Below are 22,500 nucleotides of genomic sequence, written 5' to 3'. Positions count from 1 at the left end.
AAACAAACTGCTTGTGGCACTAATGCTTGTGCCCAATTACCAATTCAGAAAGAAAATTAAAAACGCAGTTTCAGTAGAGTCAGGGTGGGAAATCTCCAATTAGCACCAATTAGTAAAGTTGCTTCCTAGCATGGAATTCTGGGGACCTTAAGAAAAAATTCTCCCAGAATGCCTGATGGAAGCATTTAGACCAGGTGATGAAACTCCTGAAGTATAACTTGATGAGGATTTGTACATGTGGGATGTGAATACACACACACACACATACACACACACACACACACACACACACACACACACACACACACCACACTAGCTGGAACTTGCCTGCTCGATTTGACTGGTCAATCATGGGCTGTACTATTCTTCTTCTGGCATTAATAAACCTGAAATAAAACAGAGAAATCCAGTCATCAAATGCAATTTCTGTGCTCTGTGAACACCCTTGCACGAACGCTGCAGAGAATATAATCCAGCCGAACGTTATCTTTTTAATTCATAGGCCATTTTCTCTTTCCGTGTTCGAGAATACCTAGTTGACTGGATCATCTCCGTCATCTAATAGCCAGCTCAAGGCTGACCTGCTAAAAACGCTCAGGGGAAGGAAAAAAGTTTTCCCTGAGACCGCTTCTATTAATTTGCCATTGTGCTTCTGCTGCTTGAACCAGTAGGAGTCTGGTTAAAGTCCTCAAGCTGGAAGAGTTTCCTTCTTTCCCTAAACTCCCCATCATCGGGATATCCAGCTTCCCCTTGCAGCTGGTCATAAATGGAGACCAGGCTCTGGCACGCTGCTTTCACAAGGTATTGTTAGGTCAGCAAAGCCATCAATTAGGCTGTCTGAAGTTTTATCACCAACGCAGCAGTAATAAGTGCTGGCCAGAAAGACTTCTGCTCTTCGGCAACTCCTGCAGTTTAAGCCTGTAAAGTTAGGGGTCATTTAGAGGTCAGTGCCAGCTGGGGGCGGCCTTTCCAGTCTAAGCTGGGACACCCAGGGCAGGAATAAGGTAACTGCCAACCATAAACCCAGCCACCTTTCAACCCACTAGAAAGACAGAGCCTCAGGTACACATGGTTGATATTAGAGCCCAAGAAACGTTTTCAAATCAGGTGGTGGCTGACTCACAGGAATGTGAAGGAGAAGCAGTTATTTCGTCTAGAAGCCTGGATCTAATTTTGTTGGAAATCCAAAAATAAGTGCCTACTTCATGTTACTTTAATGTTTAATAATGCCCATCAAATATTCATGTACAAACAGAGTAAGATGATAAGAAATCTCCTTTATTTCTCCAAATTTAATAAAAACAAAACAATTTTCTACCATTTGTAAGTTACCCTTGTCCCTGTGCATTTAATGATGTGCATTCCCCATACATTTGAGCTGATGCACAGGATTCACTGGCTGTGCGTTTGGGGGCGGGCAGCATGAAGGGAGTGGGGACACCTAGTCTCTAGCTAGCTATCCATTAAAAAGATACCCATTTCTAACATTTCCCAGTATCTCTAGCTTCAAATCTTAAGTGCAGGGGACTTAATGATTAATGAGTCTGCATGGGGCCAACGGCAGGAACTGAAAACTCATTCTTTGAAATTAGCCAAAAAAAAAAAAAAATTCTAGTGTTCCTGTTGAAGTCCCTTCTGAGGAGAACAGCAGCCCACACTCGTTCAAGGCCTCCTGTGAGCGCTCCAGTGGGAATACAATTAGGCTAGAGAATAATAGCTGCAAGAAAAGCAAAGGAGTCTTTTGCATATGGTGTTTGTTTGCAAAACAATGAACTCCTTTATTATTTAAGAAAGTATAGCTCAGTTGTCAAAAATGTTACACCCTCTCAGGTTTGGGGACGAATGTGACAGGCTCTGAGAGGTGAAAACAAAAAGAAAGTTGTAACTGCATATTTTATTTCCACCTGGCACCTTAAGTGCTGCTGAGGAATATCTGACCAGATAGGTCACAAAGCCTTCCAGAAGGATCCCTCAAATAGAAAAGCAACTGAATTTCTACTCTGCCCCACCGTTTTTTTTTTGCTGGGACCAAGGAGGACTGACCTGAGATTTTCATCCCCAGGAACTCTTTTTATCAGCTCAGGTTAGGACCAATTGAGATGCTCAGGAGAGTCAGAGAAACCTTTTCCTCCCCTCCTTGAAGTTTCTAACGGAGAACACACATGGCAGGGTCTTACCTCTTTTTATGTGCTACTAATCCTGGTTTTGTTTTTTCCTTATAGGCCAACTCTTTAGGTAAAACGAATTGCTATTTTTTCCCTTTTTAATTTCACCCTTTTACTCTTTTATTATTTACATCTGGAGGTTGTTCCCTTATTTATGTCTTTCTCTCCAGTTTCCCCAAACACTCCCTTACTCACAGAGCTGCAAGGCATCATGGTTCTTAGTTCTCAGCAGGAGAACTCCACACTGTCTTCAAACAAATAATTACAGGGAAGGTTAGAGGTTCACTCAAAGGTCATTTCTTTGGATACTCCTCAGAATGTTTACATTAGTAAAAAACGGGGGTCCTCTCAAAAGGTTGTTCAATGGGGGATACACAACAATGCAGAACATTAAAAAAGCATTTTGTGTGTTAGCAGGTCTTTATAGAAGCGCTGAACTTGGAAATGCCACTCCAGTATTACATTTTCAACTAGTTACCATGGCATGGACTGGATGTTCACTAGCAGTTATGGCGAGGGCCTTTCTTTGCCCAGTTGTGCTAAACAAATATGCATAGAAGCCTCTGAAGGTTTTCACTAGATCCTTTTACAAAGGGTCATAGAGATTTTGCTTTTTTCACTTGGGCTCCATTTAGCCTCTCTGGATTTTTGTTCTCAAACAATGTTTTTGATCCATGGTGCTATATCTTGCCAGATTCATAACTCTACCACATTCTTTCAAATCACACATAATTTAAAAAACATATGGGCCCCAATTTTTCAGAAATCTCTTAATGTACAACTCCTGCCAATTGTCAACTCCCCTGATCTTGGGATATCTTATAAACACCATAGATGTTATTATTAAAATTAACAATTAATGAGTTTGCTGTAATAACACTTTAACACTAATAAATGAAACCACCCCACTATACTGATGATCCACAGGCCACTCTTAAAAAACACATCAATGTACATAAAATGGAGCCTTTAATTATAGATTAAAAAATAGCAGTAGGAGGAATTTGCTTTTTTTTTAACATTACTAAGATGAAATTTCTAAATGTGGTCTTTTCCCAAAATTACATGACATGACATTTTTTCTACTTCCTCTGATTTATATTTTAAAATGAACTTATTTAGTGTTAAAGCAGTAAACAGAATACCAAGTTTTGATTCTACTTAGAATTTGAAGAATCTAAGTTGAAAATCAACTGATTTTCAATCTTTCAAAGTCCAAGCTCCATTCATATAAAAAAAAACACAACTCACTGGTTCAAAGACAAAAGATGTCTTAAAAAGGCTCAAAAGGTTTCTTGAATATTAAATGGGTCTTACAAAATAACATTTTGATGAGTTAAGTGTAAATGAATCAGACACATATGGATTAAGTTATCCTTGAATTTCACACGGGTTTAAAAAATAAGGGGAAAAGAGGGTCTTGGCAAAAACATTTTGGACTTTGCCAAACCCAAAACATTTGAAAAATTGCTGAAGACATCCAACTAACCAAAATGCAGCAAGCTGCACCCAACTTTAATGAAAACCCCCACAAGTTATTTCCAATCCAAAGACTGTTAGGTTTTTCATCTGTATCTGATATTAAAAAAAAAATTCTCTAAGTTTTAATGTCATCCGGAATGATTTTGAAGTTGAGGACATGTAATATACTTCTCTCTATTGGTACAAACAATTTAACCCCAAATGACAAAGTATTCTCTTAGAGATGAAATCACTCTTAAAAACATTCTGAGGTTTGCACAACTCGCGTGTAAAACATGCCATATATGATAAATGCCATAAATAAAATGTGCTAGCAAGTCTAGTACCTCATCCAGATTTCATTTAGGAAAAAAAAAATTTCATTAGCCTCATTGTGACTTTTTTTTTTAAGGGTTAGAAATAATTCCATTAGTGACTCCTTAGGGAATGAGTATCCTAAAATGCACTAGTTCCATTGATTTGTATTGAACACAAAGTTAGTATCCAGGCTCACATAAAAGCTCGGGAGAATATCTAGTAATACTATCTACTTTCTCACTAAATTTTACTAAAATAGAAAATGCATTAGTATGCGTGATCCTTAAAAATTACATACTAAGACTGTTAGCTTAAAAATAACTTAATTATAAAAATAAATTGAATGACTTTCCAAGAATCATGAGGCCTTTCTGAGTCAACGTGGAGATGAAAAAAGAATATATTAAAAATAATAAATCCGAGATAGCAAAATATCATTGAAATCTCATCTTGCTGTCTTGCCGAAGAGATGTCTCCTGGAGAACCCCCCCACACACACCCAACCCCACCTTAACCCTTCGCAGAAGAGCCAAACTTTTTAGCTATGCATACTTTTCTGCAACTGAAATCTGACCATTGTGATTTTTCTTTTAAAGGCTTTTCATTCCAAAGCATATTTCACATTGGTAGAAGTAGGCTTAGGTGTCACTCCTGATTGCTTGTTGCTTTATTTTCCTTTCTGTCTTTCTCCCCTCTCCCCCTCTTTAAATGGCTGATAAATCCCTTCTTTCTGGTTCACTAACTTCTTGCCACACCTGGTAACCAACTCCTTTCAGCAGCATTCCTTTTGTTAGAAAGTGCAGGCCTCCGTGGAGTCACCTGGAAAGCCGCCAGCCCTGAACACTAAGGAGGAATCACGAATCCCCGGAATTGAAGCTTTTACATGGCTTGGTCTGGTCAAGGAAGAGGGCTGAACTGTTAACGAGAGAGATCAGATCAATTGGAAGAGGTGTGGTAGGCATCTTGGTGACCGGGGAACCTGTTAAAAAGTGAACCCCCCCACCCCCACTCCCTTCTCTACCTTCCCCAGCCATGGGGCTCATCAGTGAGAGGAAGTGCATCTTCACAAAGCATGCTACTGGTTGGTGTTTGAAGCAAGGAAGCCTCAACCTTGGCAAGTCACTGATCCAAGTTTCTTCATTTTGTCTTAGTTTTCAAAAAAAAGGGCAAGTCTTTTTCTGTGCAGTGGTCATGGTGAAGAGTGGGGTTTTCTCAGTAAGATACATTGAAATAGTTAAATCAATAAATTAAGCAGGTTTAATGCCTTTGACCAAGTACTCAGGCACACGAATGATTGAGTCATGTCGCAAACATAAATTTTTCACTGGTGGCTAGACAATGGGTCTTTTCTCATAGACGACAGTGAGCAAAGTAAGGTAAACGAATGAGATTCATGGGCAACTTAGGGACGCGTTCATGGTTTATAATTAATTTCCGTGAGCTATGGTTTAATTTATAATTTGATAGGTACCAGATTTGTCTACAACTCGAAAAAATAAATGAACTAATGCTCATAAATTTACAGTACAAAAACATAATATTAATCTGGAATCACAAACTTTTGTAGCTTTCTGCATATGCCTCAAGTCGTGGAATGTTCATGCTGACAAGAATAAGGACCTGGGCAAAATGATCAAGCAGGTGATACTCATCTTTGAGGCCCTTCTCCGGTGCTCCTTCAATATTCTTTCTTTTATCTAATTCTTCCCTAAAGTTGCAGGGGCTCACATAGGTTCTTTACTAAATTACCCCACTTTGGGTAAACGCTTCTCAATTATTTCTCCATATTCCAGACTTCTCCAAAGAGCAAAGTGATGAAGAGTGTGGGCTCATATTCTCGGCTCTTTCCTGGCTGTGTGACCTTGGGTAAGTCTACTTAACCCAAGCCTCAGCTTGTCCCCTATCGATAAACTGGGGACAATAGTTGGGCGCAAGTTGTTTTGAGGATTAAGAGAGGTAACTGTGTGTAAACTCTTTGGCACAGCACCTGCCTGGCACACAGTAAGGACTCACTAAATGTTAGCTTACATTCAAAATGCACGTAGCCGATGTCCCCTCCTAAAGAGCTCAGTTCTCTTAAAGGTAATTATTAAAGACTCGGTGGTGGCTATTAAGCCAATCCAGTGGGGATTTCTGACACTGGAGCAGACATCTGCTGGAGAGCTGGGTAGTGGGGAGAACTATTTGGGAATCACACTCTCTTAATGGTTCTCTAGATCCTTGCAATTCTGTGTTCCCTGGACCAGCCATATTAACATCACCTTGAGCATGTTAGAACTGCAGACATATTGGAGTCCCTACCTTGGCACTGCTGAATCTGAATCAGAATTTTAAAAGATCTTCTGGTGATCTCTGCACACGTAAGTTTGAGAGGTCCTGCTCCAGATCACACACCAAATAGGTGACCTAGTGCTCTACCTAAGATAGAACTTTTGAAGGTCAAGTTTTAATCATGAACCTTAGCTATGAAAACGCATATACTATTCTCTTTAGTTATCTCGGATATAAACAGTCTTTTAATCACTTGCCTTGGGCGGCAATTTATAATAATTTATTTTACTCCATCTGTACCTCCTACAGGAAAAGCTGGGCCAATAAAGTGTTTTTGCGGGAACTCTTATCTCTCAGAAATGGATTGGAGGAAGATGGTAGAGTTTTCTTTTTATTTAATGTAATTCTGTACTGTTTGAGTTTTTAATAATAAGTATGATTATTTTTATAATTAAAAAAAATGTTAAAAGTGACCTAGAGAATTCGGCAAGTTATTTGACTAAGGCTTGTACGGCCGATAGTAGACTTTTTAATAAAAGTACTTGAGAAATTTCCTCTAAGATAGGGAATTATCTTTTATTTCCTTTATAATACTGAGCAACAATACACACTATTCCCTAAGTATAATCACAGCCAATGGCATGTCACAAAGCTCCCCAGCAGGTATGATTTTGAATCTTCTTACAGAATGCCATCTGATTATTCATGTGTGGCTATTTATCATGCACCATAAAAGTGATCTTTCAAAGCTGCTTGAAAGCAACGGAAGAGAAAACATGCAAACTTCCTGAGCTATTCATATCTAGGATCTATCCTCTTAAAGATAAAATACTAAGTCAATAGATATAAGTTGTAGTATATTACCTCATCCCGTACATGATTTATTGCAGATGGAAATCAACTAGAAAATGAATTACTTTGAAAGTTTTACTACTGACATTAAAATTCCAGATCTATAGACCTACACACCTTATAGTGCTTCTGAAAACAACTCTTTGCAGATGGAAGATCCATCTACAACTTTGTTCAGCCGTCTCAGCATAAAAAGCACGAGTAATCATTTTCAAACCGACCAATTAACCAAGTGCCTGCTCATCTACCACCCGAACCCCACAGCCCGACTGGGCTTTGAAAAATCAACCAGTCACTTGATCCTGAGTAACACACATTTTAGCCAGTTCTCATTATGATCCTAGCCATCTACTAATTCACACTAAGAGAGGAAGATCCTGACAAATCTAGTATCTTTTCAGCTTTCATGGTCACCTTTGATTGAAGTATTAATTTTCATCCTACTTCTCAGTGGAAACCACCTTAGCATTAACTTGCCAAAAATGCACCAAACTGTTCAGCAATTATGCGCTAGATATGTTTGAGGAGATCAAGGTGCGCTCACACGCCCCGTGCTGTGGATCTCTCTCTGATTAGCTTGTCATCTGCTCGGAAGAAGATGGAGGCTGATTCTCCCAACCAGTCTAGCAGGCCAGCTGTTAGCTGCCTGTCAAGCCCTCAAGTGGACAAGTAGTCCAGGAGCAAAAATGTCACTCCTTTGATCTGGCAAGGAGCAGCTGCTGATTTATAGAGTAGGACTTTGTTCTTCCGTTCTATTTTACTTTCTTTCCTAAGGCAGAACCACAAAATCCAGGAGAAAAAAAAAAAAGTGCCTTTCCCAGCAACATCAACAAGCTCTGACAACTGCAACAGGGTTTTTCTTGGCCCTAACAAAGCTCTCAGGCATCTCCTTTGACGCTCACCTTTCCCGCTCCCCTCCCCCCACCACTTTTTGCAATGCGGTAGTTATTGTTTAATTCAGCTTCTGTAAATGGAATGGACTGTGGCCAGCAAGCCTGGGGCATAAACACACCTGTATGAAAGAAGCCTTATTGTAGCAACCATCTACAAGCAAGCTCACATGAACCACGTGTTCCTGAGTTCAGAAAGAATGCTCCATTTTTTCCTGACAGCAAATTTTATCCTGAGTGAGTTTCTATTTTTAGTGCCACCAACCTATGATGACCACATTTGAACTGTTTCATCTCCGATGGCATCGCACTCTTTAAATCAAAGAGCAAAAAAGGATTAGATTCTTTTCATCTGTGAGCACACAGATCCATCAGAAATGTTTATCCACTGTCTATAATATCAATCACTAACTGCTGAATTAAACACCCAGAAAGGCTTTAGCAAATGCAATATCAAAGATGCCATAATGTTGATTTCATTACCACTGATTTATACTGACATAGGCTTCCCTGAGTAATATACAAGGGAAAAAAAATCAGCAACAAAATCGACATAAGCCATCTGCATTGTCTTGCTAAGAATTAAACTGGTTTCCACAGCGTGCTCCTGTTCTCAGAGATGCCCTGTCAAGCAAGTGGAACATGAAACATTGTGGCCTTAAGATAAACTGTGAGAAGTCACCAGCCATATGTATGTGTATGCATGCGTGTATACACAGATACATACATGCATACACATACATATATGAATATATATGCGTGCACAGACACATATCAGACAATAAACTTTGCTACAGTTTTCCCTGCAGTGGCTGGAAGCAAGGGTGCGAAAGAGTTATCAACTCTAGGATATTTAGACGTATTACCACATAGTTCAAAGACAGGAATTTTATGAGTGGTGGGAAGGCTGAATATGAAGGAGAAAAGAATGGTTACTAAAATTCTTTGCTTCTATTCCATCCATTATGCCATGTTCTGGGGTTTGCTCTCTTCTCCCCTTTCTCACTTTCCCGAGGGGGAAACAGATTTTTCTCAGCCTCATTTCTTGCTTTATCCTATGTTCCCCTTTGATCAGTCAAAAGTTCCTAAGCACCCACGTCCTCAGCGTTCAGAGAATTGTACTAGTAGATGCTTTCTCTGGGGGTGTGTATATCCCACTGGGAGACTGGGTTCTGCAGGGGGAGAAGAGGTGGTAGGGAGGGAAGGAAAGGTGTAGAGACGCAGTAATTAGGTAATGCCTGTTTTTGTCCTTTTTCCAGTCCCAAAACAATTAGAATAAACAATGTTTAAGGTCCATAGTAATCTGTACGTGTGTCACACATTGATAAGTTCCACCTTCTGTACTTAACAAAAGACAAATTTAACGACAAAAATTTGACACAGTCATAATATATAATAAGAAATTATATTTAGTACATAAATATACAATTATATGACTCTCTTTCCAATATATATTTAAAATTTTGAAAATGCAGCCCATGCCTTTCAAGGTTTTTACTCTTCACACTCACAGAAACAATCTCAATTTGTGAATACATAATAATTACAAATCAACACAGTCCACACCCAGTAAATAAGTGTGATAGGGTCAATTAAGGAAGTTGGATGGAGGTTAATCAGACTGGCTCCTGGCTTTGGTCTGGAAAACATGGCTACAGTTAATAGACAAGATGGCGGAGGTGCTCTTTTGCTCCCAGCTTTATTGAGATATAATTGATATATAACATTGTCAAATCTAAGGTATACAATGTGTTGATTTGATAGTTATTTTGCAAAATGATTATCATTGTAACATTAGCTAAAACCTCCATCATGTCACATAATTACCATTTCATTTTTTTTGTGGTGAGCCCATTTATTAAGATCTACTCTCCCAGCAACTTTCAAGTATAAAATACAGTATTATTAACTATAGTCACCATGCTGTACATCAGATCCCCAATACTTATTCATCTTCTAACTGGAAGTTTGTGCCCCTTGACCAACATCTCCCCATTTCCCTCACTCTGGCGAGGTTCTTGATTGACAAATAGAACTCCTGAAATTCCTGAACGGACACATGATAATATAAAACATGGTACTTGAGGAAGCTCTATTCCAAGGGTTATGGATAGGAGGAACTGGTGAGAAGCTAGAAGCTGAGAAGGTAGAAAGCTATTATCTACTCCAAGTAGAAGACGGAAATAAAGTGAACCCAGGTGAAGGTGGCAGAAACGAAAGAGAAGTGGGACATTGAGCTTGGAGAACTGCGGATGAATTGTGCTTAGAAAGCAAAGAAGAAATGCAAATATAAAAGATACCAGGATACACCTAAGCATCTACATTAGGGATGTTATGGTATACAGTTGATGAAAACTGGGAATGGAGAAGGAGTTCCTATTGGTTGCGATAAGGAGAGGGAAACTCACTCTTCCAAATATTATCTTTAAATTGATAGCACGCTGAGAAGCTATACAGCCACTCAAGATAAAGGGCAAAGGAAGACGGAAAGGTTAGGAAAAAGTAACTTTAACTTCAAAACCCTCTAATCTTGTCAAAACTGCAAAACTATAGGAATATTTCAAAGCTGAGGCAACAAGTATAATAAGCTGCTTGGTCACTTCCAAAACAATGGCTTCCTCTTCACATGTCCTCCAGATTTTGCAAAACCCTCGGTCTAATGAAGGCTGGCCAAGTTAACCATCAGTAAAAACCTCCGTGGTCATGGCCTTATTTCTACTAGGTCTAGTTCACTTCTTTTAATTCTGAGATAATTTGTGTGCCTAGATTAGAGACAACTGGTGACAACATACCTGTCACACTGTGGCTTGCTGCACAAGTAGGGTTCCGTTCCACACTTAACAATGGCATTTATTAAGTTTTCAGAATTGGATACAGGACACTGCATGTTTTTCAGCAATAGCATAGGACAAATCAAGGGTGGGTTTTCTCTAGGTAGTGACAACTCATTTGGAAGAGAAGTGATAGGACCAAGTGTTACCTTTAAAAGGGACTCCATTAAGGGTGGTGGCTTCCAAATTGTGCTCTCCTTTCAAAACTTATTTTTCTTTTTAAATGGGCTTTTAAGGTGGAAAATATAACACTTCACCCAAAATGGTGTGGAAACAAATGGTTCTCAAGTCTCTATTCTTCAACTCTCTGGCCAAACCACCCCAACACCGGGGATCCAAAGCCACTTGGTGTGTGGGAGGAAGGTGTATGCATGTGAATGTCCTCGTGACCCTGTCATTTGTCTGTGGGGCTCCTTTTTCTAAAGCAGCAGGGGAGACTTCAGAAGACCAGCTTGGCATGCCAGAAGTGTTTGCAAGAGCCAGGCTCTTATCCTTTTTTCAATTCTCCTGCTGGTTTAAAAGAAAGGATGTGGCAGAAGACATGCAGACGGTGGCAGCGTTCTTAGAGCCCTTTATCAATACCACTCACTGCTTTCTTTAAATTGTAGCTTGGTCTCTTGTTTGAGAGGCTGAGATTTTAGCACGTTTAAAGGGAACCATAAGTGAGAAATCTCCTAGGTGTTAAACTTTAGAGTGGCTTCAACCCAAAATACAAAAAAGAAAAAAAAAAGAGATTAAAACACAGAAAGTCAAGTAATATTAAGAAAAATATCCAGCAAACAAAATATCATAAATACGCATATATGTTACAGTCTTTCTGTGTAAACCAAATGCCATTTAACCAGTTTATATTGGCATCTAGTACAGGTGCCAAAAGGGAAAAAAAAAATCAAAGATCTAAAAAATGTGAAAGTCACTTTAAATAAACTGCAGTTCTAACAGCTATACATCGAACAATCATCTTTAAAACTATTATTAGAACATACCCCATTATGTCAAGAAGAGAAAAAAATCTATTCATGCACATGAGTTAATGTCCTCACATTTATGATGTTCAAACATCAAAGACCAAATTCCAAACAAAATTTCCTGACTGCATTTTCTTAATAACAAATTAAACATTTTTTACTTTGATTTGACAGGCAGGTAGCATTCTGTATCTCCTCCAGAAATGTTATACGCAGTCTTTCCAATGTGACAGTATTATTTCCTATATTTTTAGCATCATCCTGTGATCATAAAAGACATAAAATATATCTTTATAAATCACAAGAGACTTGGCAAATCAGCAGTTACGCCACATCTGCTTTCATCCTTAAATATTTTAGTGTGAGAGGGTTAGTTAGTGGGGTTGTCTTCCCCCTTGATTTGCAGAGAAATAAAGACATCAACTTTTGATTCTGACATTCCACACAAAGCTATAATCTCTAAAGAAGCAAACATATTGGACCACAATTGGAAAGAATTTTTAGAGCATATTCGTACTGCATATCTATCAGATTTCCTAAGGTGGTTTTAACTAAACTATTAGAAATAGAAATGATGCTATATTTGAATTATCTCCATCTTCACGGTATAGGCAAAGGAACATCATCAGTTATCAAAAAATAATTTAATTTTGAAATTGGTTTAACTGCCATAGATTCTTACTTTGGAGTCAAGTAATGTACAAATAAACAAAAAGGCAACTAATAAGTATAAAGTGAATAGGCTAACTTAGTAGGAACACACTATTCCTTCTGTCTGGCATGGCCTTTCTCCCATAAACATCTGGTCAATACACCCTTCGAAATTCTTATCAGAGAACAGCTCCATGAGGTAACTTCTGTGGTTCCACAGGCGTAGCACCAGGCTAACTCGCCTATCACAGCATTTATGCAACACCACAGTTACTAGATTTACTTATCTAGCTTCCCACCAAATAGCCTTAGAGAGCAGTGACCGCACCTTAATTCCATGTTATTGAGACTGTGTCCAGTATATAATATATCCTCAATAAAACGTTTGGTGAATGAGTAACTGAATGAGACGGAGGGGGTTCCTCCGTTTTGCAAATCATGCAGAATTGAGAACAGAAGAGCCCACAGGGATTTTCTTTTCCTCATTTTGCAAGTGGCATAGCTGAGTCCCGGATGAAATGCTATTCTGTAGAGTGGGGCGCCTAAGATGGAAAACAACAACTCCGGCTTCCTGGCTCTGGTCTAGTTTTCTCTGCACTAGGACACAACTAAAGATACAGACTAGAGGCATTAGGTGAAAGGTCTGATTCCATTTGGGCGTTAGAGATGCCAGGCAAATGTTGGGTGCCAGGGTGAAGGAAGAGGTGAATTTCACTTGGGAGAAAGTGGGCATCAGACTTTTCTAGGCTGGGGAACGAGTGCTATAGTTATATTGGCATGATAAGCTCACTTGACTTGAGAGGAGAGAATAAACAGAATAATGGGAACTGAGCATACAGTTCATTTAATACAATGAAGTATTATAGTGTGTGTGTGTGTGTGTGTGTGTGTGTGTGTGTGCTAGGATAGAGGAAGAGTGAGTAGGAAGTGAAGGAGGAAAACTTGTGAGATGGAGAAAGGAAAGGAGAATAGCAAACTTTAAAAATATTTTTATCTCATCTCTTTCTAAGGAAGCTTTTCCCAAATTATGCCCTGAGGGACACTGGTGTCACTAGGTATTTCTTCAAAATAGGGGTGATAGGTCAAATAAAGGTAGGGGAAATCACATGAAGTGAAATAAAGTAAAGACCCTTCCTTTGCTGCAAGTTATGTCCTAGCTTTAATAGGCTAAAACGTATCATGAACGTCTAAGAAGGACGATGGTACAAATCAATTCCTAACTTTCGTGATTAAGATTTTGAGGTGCACTGGGGTTCCAAGGATTTAAAAAAAAAAAGAAGCAGCATTCTGGTTTTTAACCGACATTGTATTTTTAAACCATTTATCAACTTGAAAACAGGAATTCCATCTTTGTATTTGCCCAAGTGAGACACAGCTACGGAGAAGCACTTGTAGGGCTCTTGTTTTATGTCTTACCTGCTCATGACCCCACCTCCCATGATTATTATAAACCCTGACTACTCCGCAGACCTCTGATCCCAAAACTGTGCTGGCTGAAACATTCTTGAGAATTTGTCTTTTTCAAAGGCAATTTGATCATTAGGGAATGATTTTAGGCTGGGATGTTTTCTCTGATCTTTCCCTTTTCCTACTTTGTCCATTTTCCCACTCCATGAAATATTTTTTTAAAACCCATCATTGGGTATTTTGCTATGTATGCTTAAAATGTCTGCTTCAGAATGCCTCTTAGAAACCAAAGGCTAATCTTACATGTAATTTTTTTTTAGCACCCTCTGCATCTTTCATTAATCAGAACTGTGATTGGACTGTGGCCATTTAACTTTAGCAAGTCTATTACAGATGTTAGACTTATGTGTATGGAGGGAAAGGAGAAACGGGGGGTGGGGAGAGAGAGAGGGAGAGAGAGAAAAAAAAGAAAGAGAAGGTAGGTGGGGCAGGATGTTAAGGAGGAAAAGAAAGGAAAAGGGAAAGAGGCAGGAAAAGAGAAAGTGCTCCTTTGAATAAAGTACACCAATGTACATCAAATGCTCCCCTCTCTCCCACCCACCCCCACCCCCGCACCAATTCTACTTTCTTGTTTACAGAGTGTACAAGCACAAAATCAGCTTTTACGTATAACTGTGTTAAATACCCACCTGCCTGCCCTGTGCACCTCACTGTCCCGGGACGAGGTCAGCTGGTGAAGGGCTCCGGCTCTCTAAGCGATCCTGTCATTCAGCCTAACAGCAGCGATTCACTCGCAGGAGGCAAAAATGACTCAATTGTTGGGCTTATTGACTCCAGGGAGCACAGCTACTCTGTCATTACCATGGAGTGCAAACACCCTGAGCTCTGTTTTGGTCCACTTAAAATTACTATTTGCTGTGAAGGATTGGCAAAGCAATTCTTAAAATGATGGGGGTGAAAGTCAGGCAAGCGCCATTATGGGCTTTTCTTTCCGGTTAAGCAGAAGTACGCAGCACAGGCCCCGGTTCGCAGCCTGACCCACTTATTTAACCTTTTGTTCACTTTGCTGTATTAACATATATTAAGTGGCTATATAAGCCCTAGGGGGGATGAGAACCTCATGGCCAAATTATGGTTCTGTTTTCATGGGCAACCTCTCCTTGGGTGGAAATTAAGCCCCAATGTAAATCCATTTTAGGTCCACACAGAATGGAGGAGGAATGCCAAGAAAACAAATGCTGAACGACAGTCTTGCAAAGACCACGGCAACCAGGGAGTGGCCGGGTAAATTATACACTAGAGGAACTATTTGAAAAACCAAATAAATTTAATTAAATAAGTTGCAAAATTATTTTCCCGTCTCTTATCTACTCCCCTTGGTTAATATCCATGACATACTGATGTTGCATAATTGCTCTTATGGAATGCTGCAGCTCAGAGCCATAATGAGCTTCCTTTGCACAAAGGCAGCAAAAGTGGTTTCCCTACAGAGTTATCTTCTCAATTATTTATACTTGCAACACTTTCACATAATGGCAGTTTTAAAATCAAACAAACAAAGCAAACCGTACAATAAAGGAAGGAGACAACAAGGTGCGGGGACCTTTTCATTTCTTTTGTGAACACTACAAGGGATAGGCAGGCCACACAGTGTCAACTGGATTTGGTCCCTCAAAAAAAGTCTCAGGGGTCTTGCGACCAGATGACATCAAAACATGTGTGACTGCCACCTTGGTGAGGGATTAAACTAGCTCCGTACCTGCCTTGCTTGAGTTTTGTCTGTCATGCCCCATTACATAAAGGAATGCAAACTTAATTTTTTCCTTTTATAAGTTTGTCTTTGAAAATTCCTAACCAGAAGATTTTGACCCCCATCCCACCCCTGGGGGAAAAAAAAAAGGTACTAAACTGTCAAAAGGATGTCAATGCAAACAGAAAACGGTGGTGTGTGTCACAGTTGTCTCCAGACTGTGGAGGGGCTTGCCAGTTTTTCTGGAACTTGTTTCCACTGTTCACACTGGCCTCTGGTTCATCACTCAAACCCTGGCCTACAAAAGTGGAAAAGGGACTTCGTAGCTATCCAACATACGGATACACAGATAAAACAAAGGGGACGCTTAAACGTGAAGGCAGAGTTGTAATACTGTTTCTACTATTTAATTTTGGACTCTCATTGAAGAAAACTGTTTACTGCTCCCATGGAGTCCTGCCTTATTTTGTTCCTAGTACCTAGCTCAGTAGCCTGTTCAGGGTAGATGTTCAATAAATGCTACCTAGGCTATTTTTCCAAGTTAATCTGTACATATGGTTAAGAAGCTTATATTTTAAAAAATTAAAGGTGAACTTCTGACCAGACACACACGTGGACCTGCATGAAATCTGTATTTCATTTCAGAGTCTCCACTGCACTGCCCACCTATATGCTGTCATCTCAAGGGCCCCACTCATATATCTGTGACTGAAGATATTCATTTATAATGCCCATGAAACACAGCTTTTATATCACCTATTAGCCATTTCCAAATAACAAATGTTAAGTAACTATTTTCTTAAATTCCTTTAGGGAAAGATTATAAAGACACAGTAAAAGAATAATAATTTTAGAAACCTCAAAATTTGTCTCTTGCAATATGCCTACATGCACACACATTGAATTTACATACACAAATATACACACTTGTGTTTCATGAACGTACCTTGGGACTTCAAATCTCTCTTGACACTCAGTTAAAAACAAACAAACAAAGAACTTAAGTAGGTATTTTTTCCCCACAAGCACACAGGTACTACTGTGAAAGGTCAGAAGGAAAAAGTACACCATGCTAAAAGAAAATCAGACCATGATCCGTAACCTGCCTGAGGATAGGCTGTGGATGGGATCATCAGAGAGAAGCAGTTAGGGCTGAGATGGGATCCACCATCTTGTATTGCCTCACCCCCAGGAATCAAACAAACTGGATATCATATTGTGGACACTTGTTGAGTCTTAAAGCTCTTTTTAGCCACCGAGAGCTAGGAATGAGCCAATTTTGATGGCTACTTCTTTTCTTCCTGCCACTCTCATCTCCAAGGTCAAAGTACTTGGTGGTATGTTGGGAGCTGAGGGGTTGTGGATCCAATTCTACTTATCAATACAAAATTATACCCCATTTGGCCTCCTAGTAGCACTAGCCACTTTCGGTACTGAAAATGCTCTAAGTGTGTCCATGTGTAGTTAGACTGGACAAAGGATAAAGGGTAATACAAGGAGAATGCACATGATGGTAAGAACGCTCTAGTGCCAGAAGATTAAAAACACATCCTTCCCTTAGGCAAATAAACCTGAATGAACTTTGACGAACTTCAAATATGTCCTATGGCATGTATCACCTATTTTTCAAGACACTGATGCAATAACTATTATAATATGCGATTAACCATTGTGCGAAAGATTAGTTACATGTTGAGGTCTAGAAGAAAGTTGGGTAGTTTTTGTATTTTCCAATATGGGCGAGTTCTGAAGGGAAGTCTCATATTCTGTGAATGGATTCCAATTTGAAAAGTGCTCCCTCTGGCAGTCAAAACTGACTTAAAGGTCAGTAGATGATGGGTGGAAGTGCATTGGTTTGGAGAGTAAACCCAAAAGCTGACTGGCTTGGAGAGGGTGTGGCTTTCCTCCGTGTGAGGGCTCCCCCTGATGGGAATAGAAGTTGCTATCCGTGGCTTGAGGGCAGTAATATTATATGGCCCTCAATTCCCAAATGTGACAGATTTGTAAGAAACCTTAACCTCTATTTTTTCCAGCGTTCCTCAACTGCAGCAACAGACTCTCTTAGCAGACCAGCCAATTAACCAAGCATTAAAAAAAACCCCAAAAAACCCTCACAAACCTATATCAATAGCTTTGCAGACATAGAGAAAGATGTGTGAAGTAAACACTTCATCTTTGTTGTAAGAGCCGAATAACGTGAAACAGGCTATGGTTGAAAAAAATTAATTTTAAACAAAGCAGAAGAAATGACATATTTGTCTTCTTTCCTCTAAGCATCCATGTATTTGCTTTTATGTTTCAGCTCACAAAGACCCGGCCTTCAGCCTTCCCTTGACTGGTGGCAAATCTGATAAGGGTTGGCACAAATATGTTGAGCCTGGTTTACAATTTGTTTTGCAACTTCCCTTCCCAGATAAACATAATCCAAGTACAACTTCTAAAAAAAAAAAAGAAAAAGTTGTGTTTACTTGTCCTGTGCTTAAGGGTTTTTTTCTTCTAAATGTTCCCTCAGGATGCTGGCTTGCAACCTAGAAAAAGCTTGGATTTCAGCTTCAGTCTCCAAGGTATTCTACTGTTCAGCTGGGCCGTGTGCTGGGAGGGAAGCTCTCTACCTTGCTGATTTAATTAACAGGATTCTTTTCATTATTACGGGGATTTAGTTTCTTCTTGCCTCTCAGTGTTGGGAAAACACTGATTTATGTTTTATATTTTGAAGGAAAATTTATTGTTCTTTGACAGCTGAGGCTCGGTAAATTCCCCGCATTGATGGGACCCCAGGGAGGTGTCACCGTGGCCCTGCCCACCTAGATGCTCTCATCTCAAGGGCCCCCCTCCAGAAGTGAGAAGAACCATCAGCTGTTCAGTACCCATCCCGCTCCTCCTCCCTCTGATAATTATGCCAGCAGGGGTTGGCCCATTCCCATTTATGAATGGTGGTATTAGTAGGTTGATCAGTAACTGTGAATCACCGATTCATTTAAGGGAAGCAAACAGTCCATGAATCTTTGTACAAGAGATGGATTTAATCTCTTGACTAAGTGGAGCTTGCTGAATCAAGTGGTAGACTGTGCTGTACTTATTTGGATGACCATGGATGAACCAAAAATCAGGGCAAATTTTCTAAATATGAATATGCTTTTATGGGGGCAATAAACATATGTTTGAAATTAGTACTATAGAAAATTTGGCATGGATGGTCATCATGGCTCTTATTGCATCACCCACACTCTTCTAGACTGTGCAACAACAAATTCTGAGTTGGAGAAAAAGGGAAACATTTAGTGAAAACTCTAGAAGACCTGTAGAAAATCTATATTTTAGGTGACAAATTTTAGGTATCAGTTAATGTTCATAATTGGATTATAATCAAAATCTGTTTTTCTAAGAGGGCTTCATAATTCACCTTCATCCATATTATTATGAACATTTATTGAGCTAGGCACTAAACTGAGTGTATATATGTATCTTCTTATTTAATGCTCATAAAAACCTTATGAAGCAGGTAATATTATTAGCATTCCCATTTTATGGTGGGGGAAACTGAGCCTTAGCAAAATCCAATAACATCCCTAAGATCACACTACGACTAAGGGGCAACGGTGGGACTCAGATCCAGATCTTTCTGACGGAACGTGTCCTGTGTGGATACGTGGATTGGATACAACCTCTCCAGCATATACATACTGAGAGTGAAAAGAAGGAGTTACAGGCTGAACTGTGTTCCCCCAAATTTATACCGGACTTCCAGGCTTCAGAACTGTTAGAAAATAAATGTCTATTGTTTCAGCCACCCAGTCTGTGGTATTTTGTTATGACAGCCCTGGCAAATGAATGCAGAAGGTAACACAGAAACAGGAGCTGGAAAAAAAGCAGAAACCACGCTTAAGATCTGAGGAGATGGCCACTTCCTCTCCATGACTGCTGGAGACACGTTACTCTTGGTGGCATTGGCACCTATCAACCTTGCATATACACTATGACTAAGCCCTCAGTTTTGGAAATAAAAAGTGAGTGAAAGTTGTAAAATGGCAAATAGGATGGCTAAGGCAATAGGGATAAAGTTAGGAGAAGAAAGCCATTCTATGTATGAGAAAGACAGTGTTATTTAATCAGAGAAGGGAAAAAAAAAGAAGGCTGGTTCAACAGTTGGAGATAGTTTTGAGTTATTTGGAGGATCTGCCTGAAGATAAGCCACACACACACACACACACACACACACAGTTTGGAGTCTAGGAAATTAGGAATATTTAGGGCTACTACTACTGTCTTAGGAGAGGCCTGCAGCTGAAACATCTCCTGGGAACCAGGGAACATCTTGATAACACTCTGATCACAAGCTTGCTTAGTTCTAAGAGACCCTTTATCTAATATTTCCTAGTCAGGCAGGAAAATGGAGCCAATTTTTAGACCAAACATATAAAATGGAGCCTTGGAAATTATTTGACTTCTAGATCAGAACTTTTCACTTATCTAAATTCGTAACATAAGCCAATAGGTGCTAAAGAAAAATAAAGAAAGACTATAGAAAGTGCATATACTACTATAGAGGTCAGTATGTTCAAAACCTTTAAAATCAAGGGAAGCGGGTATGGGAATGTAGTCCAACTGGTGGAGAAAAAGTAAATTAAATAAGCTTCACTCTGAACCTGATTCAACAGGTCCAAGCTAATTTTCTCCTTCCTCAGTTCTGCAGGGTTATATAAGGATTGCACTGTCAAACTTTGCATTCTCTTTGTTTAGTCAGACTATCTACCAGGATCCCCAAATTCAGAACATAACTCTGTCTTAAAAACTCATGCTTCTTTAATTTTTCCGCAAAGGAAATCCTCAACAGGTTTTCATCTTCAACCATACTCTAGGGAAACACGTGGGTAAAATGTCACCGGGGGCCATAAAGTCATCATCACACTGAACATAAGCTAAGTTTTGGGTCGGGCTGGCTGAGTGGCGTGTTGGTTAAGAGCTGGCTTGGGATGCCAGAGGGCCCTTGTTCGGATCCCACATATGAGGGCCAGTGACACTGCCCTCTACAGCTAAGATGCTGAACAACAGCTCAACCTGGAGCTGGGCTGCCATGAGTCACCTGCGCCGGCGTAGGCTGCAGCCCCTGTGGCAGTGGGTTGAAATGGGCTACCGTGTGTAGCCAGGAGCCACAGTGAGCGGCTGTCCAGAAGCCGGCGACTGATCTGCCTTGCCCAGGAAGAGCGCAATGATGGTGTCAACTTGGCCAGTGAAGCAACGTCCTCCACAACTAGACTGAAGAACAAAACGACAGCAACTTGTCTGTTCCCCTTCCCCCAATTCCCCAATAAAAAAAAAATCTAAAAAAAAAGAGTTTTGGGTCAATGAAATAAGGAAGCAAGAGAACACTTGGAGAAAATGAGCACAATGGGGAGAAGCTCATGCCATAGACATGACTAGGATTTCTTCACATGCAGGGGAGAGTTTCAAAATGGAAGCCTCTCCATGCCTGCCTCACCTCCACACCACCTACGATAAATCCTACTCCATTACGTACAGGGTACATTCTCCCTCCAAACAGCCTCCTGGGTTTCCTGTGTCCCGCCTCCTTTCTTTCATTAATAGTCTTTGATTACTTGAGAAAATTCTAGAATATATAATTCTTGAAGCCCTTGAACAAACACATATTCAGTGTCTGCTGCCTATTTGGCATTGCACTGAGGGCCTTATGGGGAGTTACACACACACACACACACACACACACACACACACACACACACACACAAACCTGTATAAGAGGCCATATTTGCCAAGTGAAAAAAAGCCACTCAATTTGGGATTAATTTCATGCCCTAAGGATCCCCTGATTTAATTGGAGAAACAAGACATACACCTATCCATCAATCTATTGTTTTATGCTGTGAGAAAAACAACACAATTTAATGGAGAGAGCACGGGTGTTAAGAGACCTGGGCTTGAACCCAGGCTATGTCACTTACTGTGTGCTTTTGGACAAGCTCTTTAACCTTTCTGTGTCTTCCTATCCTCAACTGTAAAATGAGAATAAATTATATGACCTACTTTAAAGAGTTGCCCTGAAGAGGAAATGTAAAGGCCAATTTGTACTGTAAAGGCATCAGAACATCATGGGAGAATTACAAGGAAAAATATTTAAATCATTCTATAATACATTTCCCACATTTCCAACCTTCCAAACACTGCAAGGCATACACAGACGAAGATTCAGGCTTGCTCTCGGAATGCTTGCAGTTTTGCAGTAAAGACATGACCGTGCTACAAGATGAAAGAGCTTCTTGGCAGGAGAGTGGTCATGGGTGTGCAGAAAGGATGGACACAGTGTGAGTGAGAAGGGGAAGAGGAAGGGAGCCTCTGGGCTCCTCCTTGAAGGATTCGTGTAGGTGGGAATGGGAAGGATAGAAAGAGGCAGAACGTATCAGGTACAGGAAACTACTTAATCAAATGCACAGAGAGAGCAAGTACTTCTAGCTAATACGCTTAGTAGACAGGGTACTGGGTTGAAGTTAGGAGATAAATTTGAATGCTGGTTTGCAATTTCTTAGCTATTTGACCTCTCTGAGTCACCATTTCTCGTCAGTAGAATGGAGATGGCACGTACCTAATACATTTATTGTAAAGATTAAATATTTAGCTAAATAGCTGACATATTTGAAATACAATGCATTTATAATGTACCCTTTTTTTAATCTTTTTTTTTTAAAGAATTTTATTTTATTTTATTTTATTTTTTTAAAGATTTTTATTGGGGAATTGGGGGAAGGGGAACAGACAAGTTGCTCTCCTTTTGTTCTTCAGTCTAGTTGTGGAGGACGTTGCTTCACTCGCCCAAGTTGGCATCATCATTGCGCTCTTCCCGGGCGAGGCAGATCAATCACCGGCTTCTGGACGGCCGCTCATGGCGGCTGCTGGCCGCTCACGCTGGCTGCTGGCTACACA

General features: G+C 40.0%; 1 protein-coding gene across 9 annotated transcripts in view; it reads right to left on the bottom strand.

The window, feature by feature from the left end:
• The window catches only part of MEIS2 (Meis homeobox 2), a 223,703-nt gene that overhangs the window by 5,356 nt on the left and 195,847 nt on the right, over positions 1-22,500 (bottom strand). For all 9 annotated transcript variants that reach the window (XM_019649200.1, XM_019649197.1, XM_019649202.1 and 6 more), the window contains one exon: positions 328-386. In XM_019649200.1, coding sequence (XP_019504745.1) covers positions 328-386 — 59 coding nt within the window. The remainder of the gene's footprint in view (positions 1-327; positions 387-22,500) is intronic.

This window comes from Hipposideros armiger, unplaced genomic scaffold, assembly GCF_001890085.2.
Source record: "Hipposideros armiger isolate ML-2016 unplaced genomic scaffold, ASM189008v1 scaffold_130, whole genome shotgun sequence".
NCBI lineage: Eukaryota > Metazoa > Chordata > Mammalia > Chiroptera > Hipposideridae > Hipposideros > Hipposideros armiger.
Note: the sequence above shows the minus strand (reverse complement) of the source record. Positions and strands in the feature narration are given on the sequence as shown.